General features: G+C 39.2%; 1 protein-coding gene across 1 annotated transcript in view; it reads right to left on the bottom strand.

Annotated features, from left to right (window-relative positions):
* CDC123 (cell division cycle 123) overlaps positions 1-19,002 on the bottom strand; it is a 336,138-nt gene that overhangs the window by 282,748 nt on the left and 34,388 nt on the right. Inside the window, exons 4-5 of the mRNA XM_053719163.1 lie at positions 13,981-14,013; positions 13,766-13,861 (exon numbers count right to left, since the gene is read on the bottom strand). Of these exons, the coding sequence (XP_053575138.1) occupies positions 13,766-13,861; positions 13,981-14,013 (129 nt within the window). The remainder of the gene's footprint in view (positions 1-13,765; positions 13,862-13,980; positions 14,014-19,002) is intronic.

Below are 19,002 nucleotides of genomic sequence, written 5' to 3'. Positions count from 1 at the left end.
TAGATGCACCACTAAAGGGGTCATTTATATTTTAAAATGTACGTGTGATTTAATATATTTTGGGGAAACAAAAAGAATGATAAAAGACAGGATAAGGGAACATCTCCTATGTATTGAAAAGGGAGTAGAAGACACTAATCTCTATAAACATTTTAAATTAGTGCATAATGGAAGAACCTCTGATTTAAAATATTGGGGGATAGCACATTTTAAACAGAATTGGAGGGGTGGGAATATAGAAATAATTTTAAAACTTAAAGAGGCAGAACTCATATACAGATATGATACTCTATTCACCGCTGGCCTGAATTCAGAGTTAGACATCTCCCCATTTTTATTAGACTAAATTTATGTCATATACACAATAATTTTCCCTTGCTTTTAAGTTTATTAGTGTCCTTTTATGTTGACTATTACACCACATATTATATATTTTAAAATGTATATACTCTATTTTAATGTATCTCCATAATAAGGATACATATTAAAGAATTTTTCCAACTAGTCCATTCCATATAAGGGCTTAAATTCATTTATATATTCACTTCATTATGAAAGTTCCTTATTTCTATATTGAGTAACAACACCATTATCATTATAATTTGTAACTGACAGTTTTTAGATGAGTATATGAAATACACATATATATTTATATTTTATTTATGTGTTTTTGACAATTTTTAATGACAATTGCAGTTTTAGTTTCTTGTATTTTATCTTATGTATTGCTGCTTTTAACATATGTATATTTTGCCAATACCACCTTTAAATAATGATAACACCCCCTCTCTATGACCAATTAAAAGTGGCCAATAAGAGATCAAGATACACCTTTAAAAAAGGTGCACCTGTTGCAACACCTCATCTTGAGAAAGCCCTGTAGAGGGAGAAACGCGTTGATGTTTGTTGCCATTATTAAAAATTTTAGGAGTATTTTACAGCCACAAATTGCTGTCACAGATTGATGCCTGTCTGCCGTCTGTGAAACTCTGAAAATCTTGAACTTTGTACTATTCTGGTACTTATTTATGCACCGAAACTACAAGCTGTATTAAAGGTACAAAAGAGGAACTTTATATCTACTTGAACAGCTGCACTTCACATACAGCACCCTTTTTCCAGTATCCTGCGTGCTTTGGGCACATAAAGAGCGGATATTCTGTGGTTGTGGAATCTAACAGCCGAAACCGGAGAAGCGATCGCATAAGGACCAATCGGAGGGCTCAGTCTGGCCAGCGCCCATAAAGGTGACGTCACTTCCGCTACGGCGGTAATTTTCTCTTTTTTTCCTTCATCAAGAGACGCATTGTTTGGGGGTAAGCCTGTCTCATTTATCTACAAAACATTATATACTTGGACTGCTCATATCCAATTGGCCATAAGGATAAACATTTTACACTTTTTGTGGACTGGCAAAATCCCTTTTCTATATACGGAGACGTCCGTTTTTATTACAAATATATTTTTTGTGTTAATTGTTATTCATTTTCTGCTGTATTAAATTTTAGGCAGAGCCTGCTAAATAGCACACTTGTCACTGTTCACCTTATTTGATTATACACATTTATTAACACTTTAGTTGATCAATCATAATATGCACAAATCACTTTATCACTAAGTATTTCACTCCATTGATATATTCTAGCACTTAATTTTGACACATATTTATGTGTCCCATTACTACTGATGTTTAATAATTTGTTACACTGATTTTTTAATAATTTGCTACACTTGTTTTACTTCAGTTTGACACTTTTAGCTATAGCGCTCTTGTTTTAATTTAACTTTTTGGTATGTATGTATGGTTGGTATGTATGTATGTTAGGTAGGTATGTATGTATGTATGTTAGGTAGGTATGGTTGGTATGTATGTATGTTAGGTAGGTATGTATGGTTGGTATGTATGTATGTAGGTATGAATGTTAGGTAGGTATGTATGTATGTATGGTTGGTATGTATGTATGGTTGGTAGGTAGGTAGGTATGTATGGTTGGTAGGTATGTATGTATGGTTAGTATGTAGTTATGTATGTATGGTTGGTAGGTATGTAGGTATGTATGGTTAGTATGTAGGTATGTATGGTTGGTAGGTATGTATGTATGGTTAGTATGTAGGTATGTATGTATGGTTAGTATGTAGGTATGTATGTATGGTTAGTATGTAGGTATGTATGGTTGGTAGGTATGTATGGTTAGTATGTAGGTATGTGTGGTTGGTAGGTATGTATGTATGGTTAGTATGTAGGTATGTATGGTTGGTAGGTATGTATGTATGGTTAGTATGTAGGTATGTATGGTTGGTAGGTATGTATGTATGGTTAGTATGTAGGTATGTGTGGTTGGTAGGTATGTATGGTTAGTATGTAGGAATGTATGGTTGGTATGTATGTATGGTTGGTAGGTATGTATGGTTAGTATGTATGGTTGGTATGTATGGTTGGTAGGTATGTATGGTTAGTATGTATGTATGTATGGTTGGTAGGTATGTATGGTTAGTATGTATGTATGTATGTATGTATGGTTGGTAGGTATGTATGGATGTATGTATGTATGGTTGGTAGGTATGTATGGATGTATGTATGTATGTATGGTTGGTAGGTATGTATGGTTAGTAGGTATGTATGGTTAGTATGTATGTATGGTTAGTATGTATGTATGTATGTTAGGTAGGTATGTATGTTAGGTAGGTATGTATGTATGTATGTATGCATGTTAGGTATGTATGTATGTATATTACTCTTTTAACACCTTTAGCAATGAAAACAAAACTTCATATTTGTGACTCTGGCATTATTTTTTAGAGGATGCTTCTGCAAAATAAAAATAAATAAAACCATAGCATTTACATATATCTGCTACACAGCTGGACCTCTGCATTGCTCATGGATGTATACAAGCAGCTTCAAACTATTTTATATCTGCCGATTTATGAGATTTAGCTATGCAGAGCGTCAGACTGCATTACCGTTTATAAAATACTATATAGAAAGGAGCTCTGGGTGCCAAGCTGTCTAAAGTAACCATTTTTTTATCTTAGGAACAAACTAAATGAGCTAAAGCGTGCGTGCTTATCAGCTGCACGATTCCCTTTGAGGAAATCTGTTTCATCTATCTATCTTTTTGGACTCCATTTAAAAACATAAATTATGCTTACCTGATAATTTTCTTTTCTTCTGACGGGAAGAGTCCACAGCTGCATTCATTACTTTTGGGAACTCAGAACCTGGCCACCAGGAGGAGTCACCTCCAGACACCCCAGCCAAAGGCTTCAAACACCTCCCCCACTTACCTCATCTCCCAGTCATTCTGCTAAGGGAACAAGGAACAATAGGAGAAATCTCAGGGTGAAAAAGTTGCCAGAAGAACAAAATATTTACTACCGCCTCAAAGATAAAACGCGGGCGGGAGCTGTGGACTCTTCCCGTCAGAAGAAAAAGAAAATTATCAGGTAAGCATAATTTATGTTTTTCTTCTTAAAAACGGGAAGAGTACACAGCTGCATTCATTACTTTTCGGAAAACAATACCCAAGCTAGAGGACACTGAATGCAAATAAAGGGCGGATACAAAAAGGCGGCCCCTTCGAAAGGCACCACAGCCTGAAATTACCTGACACCCTACAAAAACTCTAACCGACAAGGGAAAAACCAGAAGCCCAGGTAACTGCTCATCAGTTACATAACCTGCAAAGCCGTGCTAGAGACCACGCAGACCCAGAGTCTGCTGAACACAAGGCCTCCAAGGAGCCAGCCCAGCCGCTCTCAAATCACATGAAAAGTACCCCTAAAAGTCAAAAACCTCCATCTACCCCCGAGGGGGAAAACAGAGGACCCCATAAGAGATCCAAAGGACCATCCAACACAGGCTCAAATCAAACTTAGAGCAACCCAAGGATGCCACAGGACCACTGCCCAGGGAGACGAACTCCCTAGAAGGACAAGGACCAGAAATAAGTCCATACTCAGGAAAAAACATCACTAGGATGACCAGAAAACCACCCTCATATCCCTGACACAGCACCATACCACATATGGTGTTCCAGAAAACTGTGAGTTCCCTATTGCATCATAGCCAGGTCAAACCCGTCAGGTTAGACAAGCAGAGACAGGACAACTGTCCTAGTAGTCAATAAACAAAGAGTTCTCCAAGTCAGCAAGCTGACCCTAAGCCATTGTGGGACTTGTGCCACAAAGAAGCGCCGAAAAATCTCGGCAACAGCTCCCGACCAGAAATGTCCAGGCTCCAAGGAGCGTCCCATCCCAGCAGCAGACTCACCAGTAGAGAGATGGGCACCAAGAGTCCCCTCCCCAAAGGGGAGGACAAACTCAATAACACTAAACGGTCAATAGTGCACAGAGCAGACTAATCCCCGACCTTCCCTCCAGTAAAACAGTCCCAGCCCAAAGGCTAGTTAAAGACCTAAGACACGAGTCCCAGACCGTCTGAAGAAAAATGATGGATCTACAAGGAATCAAAACCCCAGACCAACTCTGACCGCTACTAAAACTGGCATGCTCCATGAGCCATGACAGGTAACTTCGTGCTCGGGTCTGAAAACCCCTACACTGCAGCCTTCCAGAAGAAAGAACACTCCCCCAGGGAAGAAGTACTCTGGCCCCCAGCATCCAGTTCTGTGATTCTAAGTACGCCAGGTAGGGGGGAAAAAATCCTACGAGGCGAGAAAAACAAGGACCCACGGGCCTTCAGATACTGAGGTACCTCCAAGTCAAGGAGAACACGCAAGAACCCATCCCCCACCCTAGGTGAGAGGAAAAAAGGGAGCAAAGCAACGGTAACCACCCTACCAATATAGGAGAGACCCTTCGGCCAATATTGCCAGCCCAGTTGAAACGACAACTGGAGTCTACAAGGAAGCACAGATGTCCCAGAAGACAAGTAGGGCCCCGTCAGAGAGACCTCAAACTTAAGCATCAGACAGACAGTAATCTCCCATGAGAGTCAGAAACCCCCCTCAAAGTACATGCGGGGGAACCAAACCCAAAGGTTAAGCAGAACCGCCCATGCCCGTTCCAGACAAGAGATGTGGTCCTAAGCTAGAGTCCTCGAAAAACGGAATCTATCAGCTGCCTCCCAAGGTAGGAGCGCACCTAAGACAGAGCCGTCCACCATCTAGTCTGTAGACTCAGATTACCTAGCAACAGCCTCGAACTCAAGAGTCTGGAAAAACTCCTGACCAGTTGAAAAATTGGGCAACTAGTACCCTGGTATCGCAAGGATATTCTCTGAAGACAGGCCAAACGACCAGATCCACATGCTGGTGAAGAGGAAGGTCATTTCCCAGACCCCAGAAAGGCAAAAGTCTGTGACTGACAATGGTATGACAAAAGGCAGTTCTTAAATTGAGAAGACGACATTTTCCAGAAATCCTTACCAGATTGGTCTCCCGAAATCTCTGCAACAGGAATAACAATGGGAGCCTTGCAGCTCCTGCAGAAAAGGCAGGGTGACCCCTGCACTCCACGTACTGGAGCAAGCGAAACGCTGAGAAAAAAGGGAAGAAGGACATGCTCCGCACTTCCAGAACAGATGATCCAACCCAAAACGGGAAGGGAAGAAAACTCTGCCAAAAGGAATGCGACTAGGCTACAAGAGTCGCCATCCGGAAGATACCCCAAGCGAAGACGTAAATTGTCCATCACCTGGAATACCATACCTCCAGAGGTCATTCACATCTCCAAACTCTACAGAAGTGGAAAACTACGGTTCCAAGTCCCCAGGGACCTTTAGGAACTCCGATGACGTAGTGAAAAAGTCGGTCACGTAACTCAAGCAAGTTGTAGCACCTGGATTCCATCCAAATACTAACCAGGCCCAACCCTGCTTAGCTTCCAAGATCAGACGAGATCGGGCACATTCAAAGTGGAGTGGCCGTAGGCCCCTAAAAAGGCCAACCTATATAACTCCCAACCTTCCTACTAGGCCTCATACCTCGTAGTAGGATCCGAGCCCAGAGTCAATATTGATAGGCCAAGTGAAATTCAGAATCCAACAGGATTAATCAGCACCACGAGGGTGACATGAACCCAAGGAACACCAGATAGCGCCCAACCAGTACCTGCCTGGTATAAGGACACCCCAAAACTGGGTTCCAAGAAAAAAAAATTACCCAAAGGTTTGATAATATTAATTAGAACTTAACTTTGTTCCTAACCAAAAGTGCGCAACTTCCGAGGAAGCGCCCATGCGACCACAAAATCGCAAGTATCAGTTACAGAGAAAGAACATTCCCAAAAAGGAATATATCAGACATGAGCTTATTAAAAGCAAATCAAATACATCCACACCGGATCAAAATAAAAGGCAGCACCCACGGGTGAACGACAAAAGGTGAATGGGTACGCCAACTGGACCAGCCGATCAGAGGCCCCATTCACCCAAGCTCAGAACTGGAACCGATACATAAAAGAAAGAAAAAAAAAAAAAAGACGTCAAGGAGATTATCTTCATCCCCAAAGTCTAACCCAGCTTGCCATCCGGCATCTAAGGCCTCGGATCCCTCGGCCCACAAGGATTGGCATCCTCTAGCACTGCCAAAACATGCCCTAGTAGAACACGAAGACGTGCCAGCCTATATAACGGAAGGCGAAATTATCCCTTGCCGGATTGATAAAGACCCCGGCCCCAAGGTTGGGGCCCCTGAAGCCTCAGAGGCAGACGCCTCCCCAGAAGGCCGAACTGAATCAGGTGATCCCACGCCCGACGGGCCCTGGTTGACAGAACACGGACAGTACCTTAAAAATATTTCACTTGGGAGATATAAGTGAGCCAGCGCCATTGATATGGCCATGCGGAACCGTGTTGTAACCTGTGGAGGAAACAAGCCACCTTCCGGAGAAGGAGTAAAGGCCACAGGGACACCTTCTTGCGTAGCAAAGGAAGGTTCTGGGGCATGCGCCTCACCGGACATAGAATCCTCTGGGACGGATGGCTCAACGCACTCTAAGGTCCCTGAGTCAGGAGAAGAGAGTACTCTAGAACGGCAATCGTAACATAACTGATGGGCATGGATAACACAGGCTATTTCATATTCATCACAAGACACATTCTCCGCATCGGAGACATCCGTGCTTAAAAAAATCAGAATCCTCCATAATCTTGGAATTACAAAAATGACAAACACTAACTGGCACCTTTTTACACACCCAATAGCTGGGGCACTCACCACCTCCTGTGAACCAGACAACCAACGAGCAGACTCTCTCTGTCGCCACACAGTCAGCATACGGAAGTGGAAAACAATGTAACCGCACCCGGTCACGAGGTGCACCGTGCCAGTCACAAAAAGAGCACGCAAATCTAATTGTGCCAATTGATGATAAGGCCGTTATATTCCGAAAAGCCATGAGCCAAAGTATTACTACACATTAGCAGATAGAACCACATAACAAACATGATTAAAGCACCCCCCCCTGTTCAATAATCTCCCTCAGGAGATATTAACCCATGATTCCTATTTTAAGATAAAAGGAGTCCCAGTGGGACCCTACCTTTTCTCGCTACCATTACATTCACATAATGAAATAAAATGAAATGATCTTACCAGAATCTGCGCCGTGGAACAGGAACACGGCCCTTCAAGTGTGACAGATAGTAGCCTCGCTTCTGACATGGAGGCAGGAAGCGAAACTCGTCAACGTTGATTGCCAAGGAGCTGTTAATATGAGTCCGGATGGTTTAGCAGAAAGACTCTCCCTGCATCTCTGGACTATAACCTTCATCCATGCTCTCACTGAGAGGCTGACAGGATTACTTAAAACTCCAGTCCCAATTTCGAAGAGTACTACCCTACATAAGAGACTCTCTCAAACTTCTGACACTTCTCTGCCAACCTTCTGTGACAAAAGGCAAAGAATGACTGGGGGATGAGGGAAGTGGGGGAGGTATTTGAAGCCTTTGGCTGGGGTGTCTTTGCCTCCTCCTGGTGGCCAGGTTCAGAATTCCCAAAAGTAATGAATGCAGCTGTAGACTCTTCCCGTTTAAGAAGAAAAAAAAAGCTCAGGCTCACGTTGGAGCAGAAACATTATGGCTTAGGGCCGTCTGTACACGTTTTGTATTGAACATTAAAAGGCTTGATGTTCAGATTCCTGTGGTTTGCCTGCTTCTTGTATATCTCTCTGTATAAAAAAAAAAAAAAAAAACAAACACAGGAGTGGACTGCACTCACAAACCGGACCGGGTACACCTCTTATGCCCCTGCAACATGCACAGCCCTGGATGATCAATAACAGTCCACAGGTAGTAAACCTCAGACAAATCTGGATGCATAGCCCATTAGGAGAATTACAAAACAAATTAACACAACACACAGAGGAAGTCTGGCACTCTTTTGCAAGCAAATATATATATATATATATATATGTTCTATATATATATATATATATATATCTGTTCTATATTTTTTTATATATATATATATATATATATATATATATATATCTATCTATCTGTTCTATATTTTTATATATATATATATATATATATATATATATATATATATATATATATATATATATATATATATATATATATATATACAGGGAGTGCAGAATTATTAGGCAAATGAGTATTTTGACCACATCATCCTCTTTATGCATGTTGTCTTACTCCAAGCTGTATAGGCTCGAAAGCCTACTACCAATTAAGCATATTAGGTGATGTGCATCTCTGTAATGAGAAGGGGTGTGGTCTAATGACATCAACATCCTATATCAGGTGTGCATAATTATTAGGCAACTTCCTTTCCTTTGGCAAAATGGGTCAAAAGAAGGACTTGACAGGCTCAGAAAAGTCAAAAATAGTGAGATATCTTGCAGAGGGATGCAGCACTCTTAAAATTGCAAAGCTTCTGAAGCGTGATCATCGAACAATCAAGCATTTCATTCAAAATAGTCAACAGGGTCGCAAGAAGCGTGTGGAAAAACCAAGGCGCAAAATAACTGCCCATGAACTGAGAAAAGTCAAGCATGCAGCTGCCAAGATGCCACTTGCCACCAGTTTGGCCATATTTCAGAGCTGCAACATCACTGGAGTGCCCAAAAGCACAAGGTGTGCAATACTCAGAGACATGGCCAAGGTAAGAAAGGCTGAAAGACGACCACCACTGAACAAGACACACAAGCTGAAACGTCAAGACTGGGCCAAGAAATATCTCAAGACTGATTTTTCTAAGGTTTTATGGACTGATGAAATGAGAGTGAGTCTTGATGGGCCAGACGGAGGAGCCCGTAGCTGGATTGGTAAAGGGCAGAGAGCTCCAGTCCGACTCAGACGCCAGCAAGGTGGAGGTGGAGTACTGGTTTGGGCTGGTATCATCAAAGATGAGCTTGTGGGGCCTTTTCGGGTTGAGGATGGAGTCAAGCTCAACTCCCAGTCCTACTGCCAGTTTCTGGAAGACACCTTCTTCAAGCAGTGGTACAGGAAGAAGTCTGCATCCTTCAAGAAAAACATGATTTTCATGCAGGACAATGCTCCATCACACGCGTCCAAGTACTCCACAGCGTGGCTGGCAAGAAAGGGTATAAAAGAAGAAAAATCTAATGACATGGCCTCCTTGTTCACCTGATCGGAAACCCCATTGAGAACCTGTGGTCCATCATCAAATGTGAGATTTACAAGGAGGGAAAACAGTACACCTCTCTGAACAGTGTCTGGGAGGCTGTGGTTGCTGCTGCACGCAATGTTGATGGTGAACAGATCAAAACACTGACAGAATCCATGGATGGCAGGCTTTTGAGTGTCCTTGCAAAGAAAGGTGGCTATATTGGTCACTGATTTGTTTTTGTTTTGTTTTTAAATGTCAGAAATGTATATTTGTGAATGTTGAGATGTTATATTGGTTTCACTGGTAAAAATAAATAATTGAAATGGGTATATATTTGTTTATTACTGTGCATAATTATTAGGCAACTTAACAAAAGTCACCTGCACACACAGATATCCCCCTAAAATAGCTATAACTAAAAACAAACTAAAAACTACTTCCAAAACTATTCAGCTTTGATATTAATGAGTTTTTTGGGTTCATTGAGAACATGGTTGTTGTTCAATAATAAAATTAATCCTCAAAAATACAAATAGCCTAATAATTCTGCACTCCCTGTATATCTGTTCTATATTTTTATATATATATATATATATATATATATATATATATATATATATATATATATATATTATATATATATATATGTTCTATACTGTGAGAGATATAGAGAGAGAGAGATAGAGATAGATAGAGAGAGAGAGATAGAGATAGATAGAGAGAGAGAGATAGAGATAGATAGAGAGAGATAGATAGAGATAGATAGAGAGAGATAGATATATATATATAGAGAGAGATATATATATATATAGATAGAGATATATATATATATAGATAGAGATATAGAGAGAGATATATATATATATAGATAGAGATATAGAGAGAGATATATATATATAGATAGAGATATAGAGAGAGATATATATATATAGATAGAGATATAGAGAGATAGAGAGAGAGAGAGAGAGAGAGAGAGAGAGAGAGAGAGAGAGAGAGAGAGAGAGAGAGAGATAGAGAGAGAGAGATAGAGAGAGAGATATAGAGATATAGAGAGAGAGATAGAGAGATATAGAGAGAGAGATAGAGAGATAGATAGATAGATAGAGAGATAGATAGAGAGATAGATAGAGAGATAGATAGATAGAGAGATAGATAGAGAGATATATATAGAGAGAGAGATAGAGAGAGATAGAGAGAGATAGATAGAGATATATATATAGATAGAGAGAGATAGATAGATAGATAGAGATATAGATATATATATATAGATATATATATATATATATATATATATATATATATATAGATAGATATATATATATATATATATATATATATATATAGATAGATAGATATATATATATATATATATATATATATATATATATATATAAATATAAATATAAAGGACTCTTCACAAATTAAGTTAAAAAGAACAAGCAAAGAAAAGACGAAATAAGGAGGATCCTGTGTTGACACCTCAGCTGAGCAACTGTTTCCGGTTGCCGTTCTTTGCACTGCGGACCTGGAGACATCAGCAAGCTGGGCTTCTTTGAATATACGGCGGCTACTTACCTCATATAGATTGAGGTACTCAGAAGTAAGTGTGTGGTGATAGGGGATTTATTACCCCACAACTATGTACAGTCATCTTTGTCCTCAATGATCACAGAAGTAAGGCGCTAACAACTAGTCTTTTGCTGTATATATATTGTGCTTTGTGAAGATTACCAGGGAATCTTCACTTTCTGTTTGGATCTGCTGCCTTTCTTTGGAATACATTAATTCCTGTGAACTTTCTGGACTTTATCAGTATATGATATTAACTAATATTATTATAAATACATACATACATACATTGTTGGTTACATAGGCTAGCGCGGTTTTACATAGTCTTTTATGTTATATATGTATACACACACACACACACACACACAGTGGATATAAAAAGTCTACACACCACTTTTAAAATGTCAGGTTTCTGAGATGTAAAAAAATGACACAGATAAATCATTTCAGAAATGTTTCCACCTTTAATGTGACCTATAAACTGTACAACTCAATTAAAAAACAAACTGAAAACTTTTAGGTGGACGGAAGTAAAAATAAAATAATATGGTTGTATAAGTGTGCACACCCGTAAACTAAGACTTGGTTGAAGCATCTTTTGATTTTATTTCAGCACTCAGTCTTTTTTGGTATGAGTCTATCAGCATAGCACATCTGACTTGGCAAGATTTGCCCACTCTTCTTTGCAAAAACACTCCAAATCTGTCAGATTGCGAGGGCATCTCCTGTGCACAGCTCTCTTCAGATCATCCCACAGATTTTCGATCAGATTCAGGTCTGGGCTCTGGCTGGGCCATTCCAAAACTTTATTCTTCTTCTTCTGGTGAAGCCATTCCTTTGTTGATTTGGATGTATGCTTTGGGTCGTTGACATGCTGAAAGTTGAAGTTCCTCTTCATGTTCAGCTTTCTAGCAGAAGCCTGAAAATTTTGTTCCAATATTGTCTGGTATTTGGAACTGTTCATAATTCCCTCTACCTTGACTAAGGCCCCAGTTCCAGCTGACGAAAAACAGCCCCAAAGCATGATGCTGCCACCACCATACTTCACTGTGGGTATGGTGTTCTTTTGGTGATGTACAGTGTTGTTTTTGCACCAAACATATCTTTTGGAAATATGGCCAAAAAGTTCAACCTTGGTTTCATTAGACCAGAACACCTTTTGCAACATGCTTTTGGGAGACTTCAGATGTGTTTTTGCAAAATGTAGCCAGGATTGGATGTTTTTCTTGGTAAGAAAAGGCTTCCGTCTTGCTACTCTACCCCATAGCCCAGACATATGAAGGATACGGGAGATTGTTGTCAAATGTTGCCAGATATTCCTGCAGCTCCTTTTATATTGCTGTAGACCTCTTGGCAGCCTCCCAGACCAGTTTTCTTCTCATCTGTTCATCAATTTTGGAGGGACGTCCAGTTCTTGGTAATGTCACTGTTGCGCAATATTTTTCCACTTGATGATGACTGTCTTCACTGTGTTCCATGGTATATCTAATGCCTTGGAAATTCTTTCGTAACCTTCTCCTGACTGATACCTTTTAACAATGAGATCCCTCTGATGCTTTAGACGCTCTCTGCGGACCATGGCTTTTGCTGTAGGATGCGACTAACAAAATGTCAGGAAAGACCTACTAGAACAGCTGAACTTTATTTGGGGTTAATCAGAGGCACTTTAAATGATGACAGGTTTGTACTGACTCCTATTTAACATGATTTTGAATGTGATTGCTTAATTCTGAACACAGTTACATCTTCAGTTATAAGAGGGTGTGCACCTTAGTTAGTATTTTTTGTTTACTTACCTCCTTCTAATATAATATTTTAGTTTGTTTTTCAATTGAGTTGTACAGTTTATAGGTCACATTAAAAGTGGAAAAGATTCTGAAATGATTTATCTATGTCTCATTTATTTACATCACAGAAACCTGACATTTTAACAGGGGTGTGTATACTTTATATCCAGTGTGTGTGTGTGTGTGTATATTATTTTTTTAAAATACATGTAATTTCAATATTAAAAAGGTACATTAAACACTTTGAAATGGTAATATAAAAAGATAAATAGTGTATATAAAAAAGAAACTCTGCAATATACTTTCATTATATATTTTGTCCCCTTTTCCTGCAATTCCATTCAGTAATTGTGAGCTTTTCCGTTCCTGTTAAAAATGGAAGCGCAGAACACTGTTATATTCCAAACAGCCATTGGCTGCACACTGTAGTGACCTATTTATAACTGTCCCTAATTGGCCACAGCAGAAAAGGTAACCTAAGTTACAACATGGCAGCTCCCATTGTTTTATAGACACTAAAACTTTACACTAATCTTGTCACTATTTAAACAACTTACACATATTTTTTCAATATTCAAAGAGCTAATGAAACTTTAAAAAATATATCTACATGGTATTCGTAGACTATTCTTTTCTATAAATGCATCATTCTAACTAGCATTTATTTAGTGCTTAATGTCCCTTAAAGTATTATGAATAAGAATATTGTTTGTTTTTAAATGAATACTACATTTCATGGTTAGGGGGTAGTTAAGAAAAACTAAGGGTGCTTGCAACTAAAAGACACTTGCTACTAAACGCTGGTTCAGCATTAAGAACGTGATAATGAATGATTGGTTATATAGTTACCCTAGGAGAGCTCCAGTTAAGTTTTGGAAAGACGCTGCCTCCCAGGGAATTAATAGCTTCCTGAACCTTTATTGAAAATTCAGGGAATTCTGGTGCCTGAGAGAAGAAAGAAAAAATGAAAAGAAAGGTTGTTTAATTCAAAATGTCAGGAACATCACTGGGTTGGTAATAGACTATAAAGGAAGGAGCGGCAATATTAGACAAAGGTTTCTTACCGTCAGAGTTGTTGTATTTTCATCATCTGACCACTAGCAGGTGAAACCAAACAAACACATAATTAATAATGAACACAAATAGACAGGGAATAACTAAATATGCAGAATAAACAGAAACCAGAGATTATGAATTATGCAAAGTATGGACACCATGTGTAGCAAACACACAGATATTATTCAAACCTGTACTCAGGCCTCCCTAACAGGCGCAGATTAGTAAACATAGTTATTTTACCTGCTCTTGGCCTGTTAGGGAGGCCTGGTTTGAAAACCAGAGTATTAGACCAACTAGTGAACAATCTGCAGGCAAAGTAACAGCACCAGACTGTACAGTTTTATAATTAAATAAGACTGGTATAGGCAACATGTGCAATAATTATAGGTTGTATGTTAGAAAAACCTGATAAACTGCTTATCACCGATGACAAGAAGTGTTAGTAATAAGTACACAACTAATAACGCTGTCTTAGCTTCACATTAAAGGGACATTAAACACTCTGAGACTGTAATATAAAATGTTTAATCATATGTAGTAAAAAACATGTAAAGCACACAAGTTATTTTGTCCTCTTTGCTTGTAATTAAATTATGCAAATTGCAGGATTCCCATTTGTGTTAGAAGTGCAGACTCCAGACTTAACACTGCTGTATTCCCCAAAGTCACTGGTTGCACACTCTGAGAAGCCTTAGCAGAGAAAATTGGATAAAGGAAACCTAGGTTATAACATGGCAGCACCCATTTTTTTGGGGACAGTTAAAAACTTTACACTAATATCTTTAAAGGACCAATAAATACACTAGAATTGCATTACTTTAATCATGAAAGTTTCATTTTGATGATCATGTCTATTTAAACAATACATAGATGCTATATAGAATGTTGTGTTCAAAGCAAAGACTAGCCTGAGAATAATAAGCAGATTTTTTATATGTTGTTTAAATATTGAAGAAATAAGTGTTACGTTTAAAAGGGACAGGACACCCCAGAATTTTCATTCAAGATTTGGATAGAACATACAATTTTCAACAAGATTCCAAGTTACTTCTATTATAGAATTTGCTTCATTCTCTTGTTATCCTTTGCTGAAGGAATAGCATTACACTACTGGCAGCTAGATGAACACACTCCTCTTTCTTATCAATTATCCAATGGCAGCTGAGGAGATTGTATAAAGGAATAATTTGAATCACACTCACACATCTTGATAATCAATAATCTAAGTGGGATACTAGTTCAACCCACAGGAAATTAGACACAATCTACACATGGAACATACAGCTGTAAACGGATACGGAAGCGACTGCCGAGTCACGTGGGATACAAGCAACGCCCCCTGATGTAAGACGCCACTAAAACAGATAGGAGTTCATACCTTTTCTTTATCGCAGAAGATGATCTAAAGTCGAGAAATCGTAAGAAGTTAAGCGTCAGGCCACTAAGAGAAACACTTTACTGGATCCATAAAGTGACCAGCGGAGGCCAATACACAAAACGTTGAGACATTTGTTTATATGTTCAGGTGCCGCAAAGCATCGTACTGCTTACTAGAGACTTTACTTCTAAATAACCGCCTTTCTTAGTGTTCTGTTAGCACAATATTCAAAACTGTTTTTACTGTATTGATTCACATTGAGTACTTTTTTACTGCATATAGTATGTGCTATACTTTTTTTTTATATATATCTCACCAATATTAAATATATATTTTATACTATCACGTTTGACCAACTAATAATTTTTTTTACACTTTTTTTTTTACCTATTTTGGTTTTGAATACTTTTACCCATTTGTATTTGTTCCACTAATGAGATATATCCCTGGAGGATTCCCCCAGCTTTTTTAGCGCTTGTATACCCACCATTTCTACCGAACACATCTAGTTACCCAATCATAAGAGACAAATGTGTGCAGGCACCAATCAGAAGCTAGCTCCCACTACTATAGGATATGTGTGTATTCTTTTTCAACACAGGAGACAAAGAGAACGAAGCACATTTGAAAATAGAAATGAATTTAAAAAGTGTCTTAAAATGACACCACACTCTATCTGAATCATGCAAGTTCATTTTGACTTCCCCGTCCCTTTAAGTATCCATAAAACAATGGGCTTTACTTTTTAAATCCAAGGTTGCAGAATTTGTAAATGCTGCAAGTTGTTTATATCAGCTATTTGATTGCAAAACACTCTGGGTAACAGAATTTGCTTTGTTTTTTTGGTTAAGAGTGTGGGACAAGAATGTTTTTGTTTTACTTAAACACAAAACGAAAAAACATAATTTATGCTTACCTGATAAATTTATTTATTTCCGGATATGGTGAGTCCACAGAATCATCAATTACTAATGGGAATATCACACCTGGCCAGCAGGAGCAGGCAAAGAGCACTACAGCAAAGCTGCTATATAGGTCACTTCCCTTGCCCATAATCCCCAGTCATTCAGCCGAAGGAAAAATGGAAAAAGAAATAACACAAAAGTGTAGACCCCACCCTAATCTGACTGTCACCCAAGCACAAGCTTTAGATATCCTCAAAAAGAGAGAGGATCTGGTGATAAAACAGTCAGATAAGGGTGGGAATATAGTCGTCCAATATAATGGTCTAGATTCAAAAATTGTGAACTGGGTGGAATGCTGGCTTAAGGACAGAAAACAAAGTGTCTTAGTAAATGGAGTTCATTCAGCAGAGGGGGCTGTTACTAGTGGTGTTCCTCAGGGGTCAGTTCTGAGGCCTGTTTTGTTTAACATATTTATCTGCGATATCAGCAAAGGGCTACAGGGGAAAGTATGTCTCTTTGCAGATGATACAAAAATTTGCAACAGAGTGGATGTTCCAGGGGGGGTAGACAAAATGAGAAGTGATATACAACAATTGGAGGATTGGACAAATGACTGGGGTCTAAAGTTTAACACAGCAAAGTGTAAAATAATGCATTTAGGGAAGAAAAATCCAAATGTTAATTACAGACTCAATGACACTTTACTGACTGTTACAGACGAGGAACAGGACTTGGGAATTATTATTTCAGATGATTTAAAACTTAGTAAACAATGTAGTAATGCAGCGAGTAAGGCTAGCAGAATGCTTGGATGTATTGGTAGAGGTATTTGCAGCAGAAATAGTAAGGTTCTTATGCCACTTTATAGATCATTAGTTAGGCCTCATCTTGAGTATTGTGTGCAGTTCTGGAGACCATATCTTCAGAAGGATATTAACAAACTTGAATCTGTGCAAAGGAGGGCTACCAAAATGGTACATGGTCTAAAAAATAAAACTTACCAGGATAGGCTCAATGACCTAAATATGTATAGCTTAGAGGAGAGAAGGGAAAGAGGTGATATGATAGCAACTTTCAAGTACATTAAAGGGTTTAGTAAAACTGAGGCTGTGGGTATTTTACATAAAATGGAAAATTCAAGAACAAGGGGTCATGAGCTCAAGCTAAAGGGTAGTAGATTCAGAAGTAATTTGAGGAAGCACTTCTTTACAGAAAGAGTTATTGATTTATGGAATAAACTTCCTCAAGAGGTAGTAGCAACAAACACTGTGGGGGACTTTAAAAATGCATGGGACAAGCATAAGGCTATCCTACGAACTAGATTAGTTTATACTGTTAGGTAAGGTCGGGCAGACTTGCTGGGCCTATGGCTCTTATCTGCCGTCAATATCTATGTTTCTATGTTTCTATAAGGCAACATATATAACAGAAGCCAATAGGCAGCTAAGCGATGAAAATGTCTACTTAAAATTAAGAAACAATCCTACTGAATCTTTTAAAAGAGATCTTTTGGCATTACTGGACGATGGTCTCGAAGAGGGTATCCTACACCAAAACACGGTTGATTTTCTTTTTGTTGAGAATCCAATTACTCCGATTTTCCACCACCTCCCCAAGGTGCATAAGTCCTTGGAGGAGGTGAGGGGTAGACCAATCGTGGCAGGGATAGGTTCCCTCTTTGAAAACATGTCCAGTTGGGTGGAATCGTTGCTCCAGCCATTTGTATATCAGCTCCCCTCCTATTCAAGAGACACAAAACATCTTTTAAATTGTGTCAAACAAGTGGTTTGGAGTGAACAATGTACTTGGCTAACTATAGATGTAGTGGGGCTGTATTCAGCTATACCCTACTTGAATGGCCTGGAGGCTATTAACTACTCCTTGAATACTCTCAGCAATTATGATGTAGTAAGATCCCTGGATTTCTTGCTGACCCATAATTTCTTCCCTTTTGGTGGGGATTTCTATCTTCAGAGACGTGGTACGGCAATGGGAGCCAAGTTTGCCCCAGCCTACGCCAACCTTTTTATGGGTTGGTGAGAGGCAATCCATGTCTTTGGAGATAGAAATCACCATAGGAATAGTATCATGGTATACAAGAGGGTCATCAATGACCTCCTGTTCCTCTGGACGGGGGGGGGGGGAGGGAGGTCATCAGGAACTTGTGGATTTTGTTAGCTATCTCAATAAGAATGATGTGAACTTACAGTTCACATATGCCCATGACTCAAGCTCATTGCAGTACCTTGACCTTTTACTTATTGAAGACACTGAGTCTTAATCAGCAAGAACTAAGCTGTACAGGAAACCATTAGCTTCCAATGCCATTTTGCATGCCCGAAGTAACCACCCCAAACACACTGGTTTTGGGGTGGCTAAGGGCCAATTTATTCGCATAAAGCAAAACTGCACAGATGAAAATAGTTGTAAAAAAGAAAGTGAAGCTTTGAGGTCCCAACTCCTGGATAGGGGCTATTCTAAAAAGGTGGTGGATAGAGCCTATTTGGAGGTTTCTCGTCTGGACAGGGATCAGTTACTGCTATTCCGGAAAGGTGTAGGGCGCAATACGAATTACGACACCCGAAAACCAACATTTATAACATCTTATAGTGCCCAGTTCACACAAATCTGACATTGTTAAAAAACATCTCCCCATACTTACTGCTGAGGACAGCCTGAAAGACTTTGTGTCATCAGGCTGACCCTAGGTAATATCTTATCCCCCAGTATGCTGCGTCCTTCTA

Source organism: Bombina bombina, chromosome 6, assembly GCF_027579735.1.
Source record: "Bombina bombina isolate aBomBom1 chromosome 6, aBomBom1.pri, whole genome shotgun sequence".
NCBI lineage: Eukaryota > Metazoa > Chordata > Amphibia > Anura > Bombinatoridae > Bombina > Bombina bombina.
This window is presented reverse-complemented; position numbering and strand designations above follow the sequence as displayed.